Below are 7642 nucleotides of genomic sequence, written 5' to 3'. Positions count from 1 at the left end.
TTTTTTTTTTTTTAGACAGAGTCTCACTCTGTCACCCAGGCTGGAGTTCAGTGGTACAGTCTTGGCTCACTGCAACCTCTACCCCTTGGGTTCAAGCAAATCTCCTTCCTCAGCCTCCTGAGTGGCTGGAATTACAGGCGCGCCCCACCACGCCAGGCTAATTTTTTTGTATTTTTGGTAGAGATGGGGTTTCACCATGTTGGTCAGGCTGGTCTTGAACTCCTGACCTTGTGATCCACCCGCCTCGGCCTCCCAAAGTGCTGGGATTACAGGCATGAGCCACCGCGCCCAGCCCTCACAAGTAATATTTCAAAGGTAATTTTCTGGGTTTTATTTCCATGATAATTATGTCAGCTGTGAGGAAGACTTACACTTTCAAAGAATTTTAATATTTAAATCAATGGGAAGAGAAAACCAGGCAGTGGGATAGGTGTGCCATATCTAAATCACATTATGCTAGTTTGTTTTGCAATGGTGTTTTCATTTTTTCTCAGGTATGCCAGCCATATAATTATTATTAATGATATGTTACATTTTTATTCTCTAAAATTATGTCCTCATTTGCCAAACATTTACTGAGTGCTTATGCAAGAGAAAGGAAGGGAAAGTGACAATCATTTTTCTATTTGACACATATTTATTGAGCCTATCTTGCAAAGAGCACTTTGCAAGAAGACTGGGATACAACTTTAGACAAAATCTACATGGTCTCTGTCCTCAGGGAGTTTACAATCTCATGAAAGAGTGAATCTTTAAACAGTTACGCAAATTACTCTATTTAAATTCTATGAAGGAAAGCAATGTTATGAGATGTGTCATTATAGAAGTAACTTTCAATACTTTTCTCACCTAATTATCACAATCACTGATGTAGTTTACAAATGAGGAAAATGAGGCTGAGACTGAACTACATGCCAAGGGCCCGAGAGCAAGTAAGTCCTTGCAAGTAAAAAACAGAATGTCTAATTTAGGTCTATGTCATTCTAAAGATCATGCTTGAAAACACTGTATTATAGCCTAAATTTCATGAAACTGTGAGGGACAGACCTTATTTTGATTTTATTAATAAGAAAACTGGTGCTGAGAGGAACTAGAACGAAAATCTCTTGAACAATTCCTTTATTTTTCTATTATGTTATAAGCTTCCTCAAAACTTGTATGGTTTGTAAGTTTGGTGATACAAACAAACCATACAATGGAGAAACTGAATAAATTTTTTGTACATTAAAAAATATAGGATTGTTGTTGAAACAAGCTACCATTAAGCAAAGTACTATATTTTAACACAATTCTGGCAAATGCCTTACGTCTCTCTTCTTTGCTGATTTTGTTATTTTTCTGTTAATCGCATATTTCATTGGACAAGTCTATTGCTATGGGTGAGAATAAAGAAGGAAACAGTTCTTCAAACAAGCAAACTCACTCTTTATCAAATTATTTTGTGGAGGAAAGTTTCCCGACCAGGGGCAGTGGCCTCACGCCTGTAATCCCAGCAGTTTGGGAGGCTGAGGCGGGCGGATCACTAGAGTCTAAGAGTTTTAGACCAGTTTGGGCAACATGGCGAAACCCCGTCTCTACAAAAAACACAAAAATTAGCTGGATGTGGTGGCGGGCGCCTGTGGTCCCAGCTACACGGTAGGCTGAGGTGGGAGCATCACCTGAGCCTGGGAGGCTGAGGCTTCAGTGTGCCGAGATCGCACCACTGCACTTCAGCCTGGGCGACAGAGACCCTGTCTGGAAAGAAAAAGGAAAAAAAAAAAAAAGGTACCAATAAAAATTTCAATTTATGTCATTCAGAATTTCACGGATTTTTTTCAGCTATTGCAGATTCTTCAGATGACTCCATCAATGCAATAAGAATCTTGAATTTTTCTTTGCAGAGGAAAAACTGACAACATATTCATCTTTATGTGGGTTGCAGATAGGGAAAAGATTTTTAAAAGCACAATAAAAAAAGGAAAGCAAGATTACTTTTATTTAAAAAACCTAGATAGCTCTGCTTAAGCCTTTCTGTTGTCAAGTCGTTTGCAGCAAAAAACAGGGATATGATATAGCAAACAGAAAAAATATGAAAGAAATCACATACATAGTGCAGGAAATATTATTAGTAATAGATTTAGGACAGAATAAATTGCCCATCTGTAGCTTCGTTTATCTTTCTGCTAGAGGATCTGGTGGCCACAACAACTTATGCATATTTTCAAAGATAAATCATGGACATATTTAATAAAGATTACTTCTCTTTTCTTATTACTATCATTTTGCTTACAATGGAGCACGCAGTAACTACCTTCCTTGCCTTTCTTGAGATTCTCCTTTGGCTGCTTACACAGGAAACCAAGGCGGGGAGTGCCACGGGTGATCTCATGCTGGCATGACGTCAGGAACTCTTGACGACAGAAGGCGGTTGCCACGGACACCGTTCGCCACCGACGGCAGAGTCGTGAAACCCCATCACTACCACACTCGTCTCCGTTTCGGCCTCTGCAGGGTGTAAGCTGCTAAAGAAGCTTCAACCTTAAGGGGGCCTCAGGGAGAGAGTTGTGCTGCTGCCGCCGAGAGCTCCACCTCCGTGGCTCTGGGTCCGGGGCCCCGGCCTGTGGCGGCGAGCGGCGGCCGCTGGAGACGAGCGGCGGCTGCAGGCGGCCCGCTTGGGTCTATCTCGCTCCGTGCAGGGCCGGGAGAGGGATCCGCCATATTGGAGCCGGGGCCGGAGGTGCCTTGGAGCCGCGGCGCGAGGCGGGTGGAGGTGGCGGCCCTGGTCTGGATCGGGGAGGAGTCGGCTCTGCCCTGGCCCGCAAGGCTGGGGAGCTAATGAGGCGCTTCGGCTAGTCTCCTCCCCGCCCACTCCCTCCACTTTCTGCCGCCGGGACCCGGCTGGGAGCCGGCTGTGGCAGTGGCAGTGGCAGTGGCAGCGGCAGGATGTTCTCCAAGAAGCCGCACGGGGACGTGAAGAAGTCCACCCAGAAGGTGCTGGACACCAAGAAGGACGCACTGACTCGCCTCAAGCACCTGCGCATCGTCATCGGTGAGGAGCGAGGGGTGGCAGCGCCAAGGCCTGGGTTGCCCGGCCTTCCCTTTCCTGGGAGCCTCTGCGGACTCTCCCTCGGGACCTGGCGCGGTGCAGGAGAGGGCAAATCGTAGCCTCTGCGGAGACGCGGGAGGGTGAATAATTCGGAGAAGCGAAAACTTGGCAGTTGGCAGCACTAATTACGGTTAACACAGGAATATCTAATTTTGAGTTAATAGTCTGAATTCATTTTTTAAAATTGGTATTACTCTAAAAACTTAGGTCTTTAAGACTTTGCGGGGAGACCTGGCGTTGTGGATAATGGTGTTTATAGGATATGTTTGCCAGATGACTACTGCCAACCCCACCCAAGTAAAAAGAAAAATAAAATCCTTTCTCAGACAATATAAACCTTAATCTTTCAAGTTTCTTGGCAGATGAAGACAAGGAGGAAGCAGTCACACCTCTTTGGGAAGTGGGTGGTTCCCAAAAAGCTGTGGGAAGGAGCCCCGCCCTTTTGTTAATGCACCTTGTTCATCACTAGTCATTTAGAGGGAGAACTATTATAGGTAGTTTATCTCATCCTTTGCTTCTCGAGAATTGTATATAATTCTATTTTTATTTAATTAAAAAAAATTTTTTTGTACCGTCGTCTGCCCTTAAGTTCTGTTTTGCTGGTAGACCAAACAGTGCTCTAAGTTTTGAATATAATGTTAATCGACTCTTTTGAATACTTAGTCATTTGGTAGGCTGGTAAGGGTTGTTATAATACTTATGGAACTTCTGGTCCAGTAATTGGATTTTTTAGATGAAGACATTCGAGATGAAAAGGAAAGTTGTTTTGCCTGTGTTGATACGTAGAGTTAATGGTAGAACTGGCTGAAGAAGATGCATTCATCCAGATGCCTGAATCCTAGTTCAAAGTTTATGTGGAGCTGTCTTCCTGATGTGTATTTGTTTTGGAAAGTGATGTTTGTTTCGTGAAAAAAGTAAGTCCCTTATTTGAGGTACATGTTTCTGTAGTCTATTGTTTACTCATACCACCAGGATAACACCAATATTACCCAATATTACCCATTTCTATGATGCTTTACTGTTTACAGTGATTTCACGTAAATTATGATAATCCTTGCAGTCACTCTATAGGTAGGTATTATTATTCTCCATTTTTTACAAACAAAAAAGCTGAAGTTTGGAAACATCAAGTAGTCAGCCAGCTACTAGGAGGCTGAGTCAGAATTGGAACGCAGATTTGTGTCTCTAGTTTGTTTTTTTTACTCTTTCTACATTTATGACAGCTAATCTTTGTCACAAGTAAATTGTATTTATTCCAGTGGAGTAGTAAGAAAGCAGTTAATCCAGTTTAGAGCTCTAAAAAGCTCAGTTTTCAAGAAAATATAAAGCTTCTAAATATAGTGGAGATTGTGATCTTTTTGTTTTCATTCTACTTGAGAATTAAGCCATTGAAGTAAAGATTTAGCTGAGAATAGGACACAGAAAGTTAATGTGTGAATGCAGGAGAGGGACCACAGGTAATGGCAATTTGAAATTGAATACTTAATGGAGCTTGACACCTACTTGGGATAAGCTGTAGGTTAGGTAACGGCACAGCTATAAAGTTGAGTTCCAATAAAGTATTGAGATTTCCTAAATTAAGGACTATACTTTATTTATAGAATGGTTAAGGAATTATTTATATATACTTTTTTAGCATAGAGTTTTTTTCCATCTGGGACACATGGAAAATTAAAAGATAACTTAAGAGAGAGGTCACACATACAAGGTATTTTGTAGGACTTAGCTTGCTTGGTTTGAAAACAAAACAAGTCTTTTATTGTTGTTGTTATTTTGTTTGAAATACACTTAATGTAATTTCTAAGAAAACGAATAAGAGAAAGTAGAATGACAAAAACTAGTGTCTTTTAGAGGTCTGCCAGTCAGGTATTTGATTTTGCAGATGGAAAAGCCACTTTCAGTCTGTTTTGGAAGTAGGTACAGGTTTTAAGTAAGGTAAACACAATGAGGAAACTAGTTTGCAGAGTAATTGAGCATTGCCAGTTACACAGGCTTTTGATTTTTGTTTGGTCCCATAGTTAATATGGGACCAAACAGAACTGCCATTCACTCAGGGTACTTATAGGAGGATTCAGTGCATCTATATGTATGAGAACATAATCATAATTTAAACATCCGCTGCAGACTTTTCCTGGCATGTGTTCCCACTGTAGGACAATCCAAGTTAAATTTATAGAACTTGACTCTGAGGATTTAGATTTAAATCTGGTATGTTTTTTGATATTATTACATACTTGATTTGTAGAAACTAGAAGTCAGGTTTTCTTAAAACAGAAAAAAAAGCCTTGTCTGGTTTCTAAAGCTGTTGTCCTTTCTACCTACCCCCTCTCATCCATTTTACAAGTAATGGTAATGATACTATAAATTAGCACATGTAAATTGGCTAACATAATGTTTGGCATATAGTGGGTATTGACTAAATGTTAGTTTTGTTTTACTTTAAAGCTAACAGTTCTGTCCTCTTGATGTAAAAATAAAAAGATAAGTGCTTATTTAGCTAAAAATATATTATTTATTGTTAAATAATTCTGACAACTTTATTGAGGTATAATTGGCACACAGTCAATTGCACATATTTAAAGTACATAATTGAATAATTTTTACATATGTATATCTCACGATACCATCATAACAAAGATTTAAAATGTCCAATCAAGATAACAAATATAGATAGTGACAATCAGGATAATATATGTATAATCAGCCGGGTGCCGTAGCTCACGCCTGTAATCCCAGCACTTTGGGAGGCTGAGGTGGGTGGATCACGAGGTCAGGAATTCAAGACCAGCCTGGCCAACACAGTGAAACCCCGTCTCTATTAAAAATCAGGCATAGTGGCACACACCTGTAGTCCCAGCTACTTGGGAGGCTGAGGCAGGAGAATTGCGTGAACACCAGAGGCGGAGGTTGTGGTGAGTCAGGATCACGCTACTGCACTCCAGCCTGGGCAACAGAGCGAGACTCCGTCTCAGAAAAAGAAAAAAAAATGTATGTGTATATATATATATATATTTTTTTTTTTTTAGACAGAGTCTCACTCTGTCACCCAGGCTGGAGTTCAGTGGTACAGTCTTGGCTCACTGCAACCTCTACCCCTTGGGTTCAAGCAAATCTCCTTCCTCAGCCTCCTGAGTGGCTGGAATTACAGGCGCGCCCCACCACGCCAGGCTAATTTTTTTGTATTTTTGGTAGAGATGGGGTTTCACCATGTTGGTCAGGCTGGTCTTGAACTCCTGACCTTGTGATCCACCCGCCTCGGCCTCCCAAAGTGCTGGGATTACAGGCATGAGCCACCGCGCCCAGCCCTCACAAGTAATATTTCAAAGGTAATTTTCTGGGTTTTATTTCCATGATAATTATGTCAGCTGTGAGGAAGACTTACACTTTCAAAGAATTTTAATATTTAAATCAATGGGAAGAGAAAACCAGGCAGTGGGATAGGTGTGCCATATCTAAATCACATTATGCTAGTTTGTTTTGCAATGGTGTTTTCATTTTTTCTCAGGTATGCCAGCCATATAATTATTATTAATGATATGTTACATTTTTATTCTCTAAAATTATGTCCTCATTTGCCAAACATTTACTGAGTGCTTATGCAAGAGAAAGGAAGGGAAAGTGACAATCATTTTTCTATTTGACACATATTTATTGAGCCTATCTTGCAAAGAGCACTTTGCAAGAAGACTGGGATACAACTTTAGACAAAATCTACATGGTCTCTGTCCTCAGGGAGTTTACAATCTCATGAAAGAGTGAATCTTTAAACAGTTACGCAAATTACTCTATTTAAATTCTATGAAGGAAAGCAATGTTATGAGATGTGTCATTATAGAAGTAACTTTCAATACTTTTCTCACCTAATTATCACAATCACTGATGTAGTTTACAAATGAGGAAAATGAGGCTGAGACTGAACTACATGCCAAGGGCCCGAGAGCAAGTAAGTCCTTGCAAGTAAAAAACAGAATGTCTAATTTAGGTCTATGTCATTCTAAAGATCATGCTTGAAAACACTGTATTATAGCCTAAATTTCATGAAACTGTGAGGGACAGACCTTATTTTGATTTTATTAATAAGAAAACTGGTGCTGAGAGGAACTAGAACGAAAATCTCTTGAACAATTCCTTTATTTTTCTATTATGTTATAAGCTTCCTCAAAACTTGTATGGTTTGTAAGTTTGGTGATACAAACAAACCATACAATGGAGAAACTGAATAAATTTTTTGTACATTAAAAAATATAGGATTGTTGTTGAAACAAGCTACCATTAAGCAAAGTACTATATTTTAACACAATTCTGGCAAATGCCTTACGTCTCTCTTCTTTGCTGATTTTGTTATTTTTCTGTTAATCGCATATTTCATTGGACAAGTCTATTGCTATGGGTGAGAATAAAGAAGGAAACAGTTCTTCAAACAAGCAAACTCACTCTTTATCAAATTATTTTGTGGAGGAAAGTTTCCCGACCAGGGGCAGTGGCCTCACGCCTGTAATCCCAGCAGTTTGGGAGGCTGAGGCGGGCGGATCACTAGAGTCTAAGAGTTTTAGACCA

General features: G+C 40.2%; 1 protein-coding gene across 6 annotated transcripts in view; it reads left to right on the top strand.

The window, feature by feature from the left end:
* Nucleotides 1–2307: 2307 nt before the first annotated feature.
* RALGAPA1 (Ral GTPase activating protein, alpha subunit 1 (catalytic)) overlaps nucleotides 2308–7642 on the top strand; it is a 281300-nt gene continuing 275965 nt past the window's right edge. For 5 of the 6 annotated variants that reach the window (XM_011925953.1, XM_011925962.1, XM_011925949.1 and 2 more), the window contains exon 1: nucleotides 2308–3028. In XM_011925953.1, coding sequence (XP_011781343.1) covers nucleotides 2923–3028 — 106 coding nt within the window. In that variant the 5' untranslated portion in view covers nucleotides 2308–2922. Of the gene's footprint in view, nucleotides 3029–3871; nucleotides 4000–7642 lie in introns of all 6 variants that reach the window. The other variant, XM_011925969.1, reaches the window with a different exon arrangement.

The sequence above is a fragment of the Colobus angolensis genome, unplaced genomic scaffold, assembly GCF_000951035.1.
Source record: "Colobus angolensis palliatus isolate OR3802 unplaced genomic scaffold, Cang.pa_1.0 Scaffold119, whole genome shotgun sequence".
In the NCBI taxonomy this organism is placed as follows: domain Eukaryota; kingdom Metazoa; phylum Chordata; class Mammalia; order Primates; family Cercopithecidae; genus Colobus; species Colobus angolensis.
This window is presented reverse-complemented; position numbering and strand designations above follow the sequence as displayed.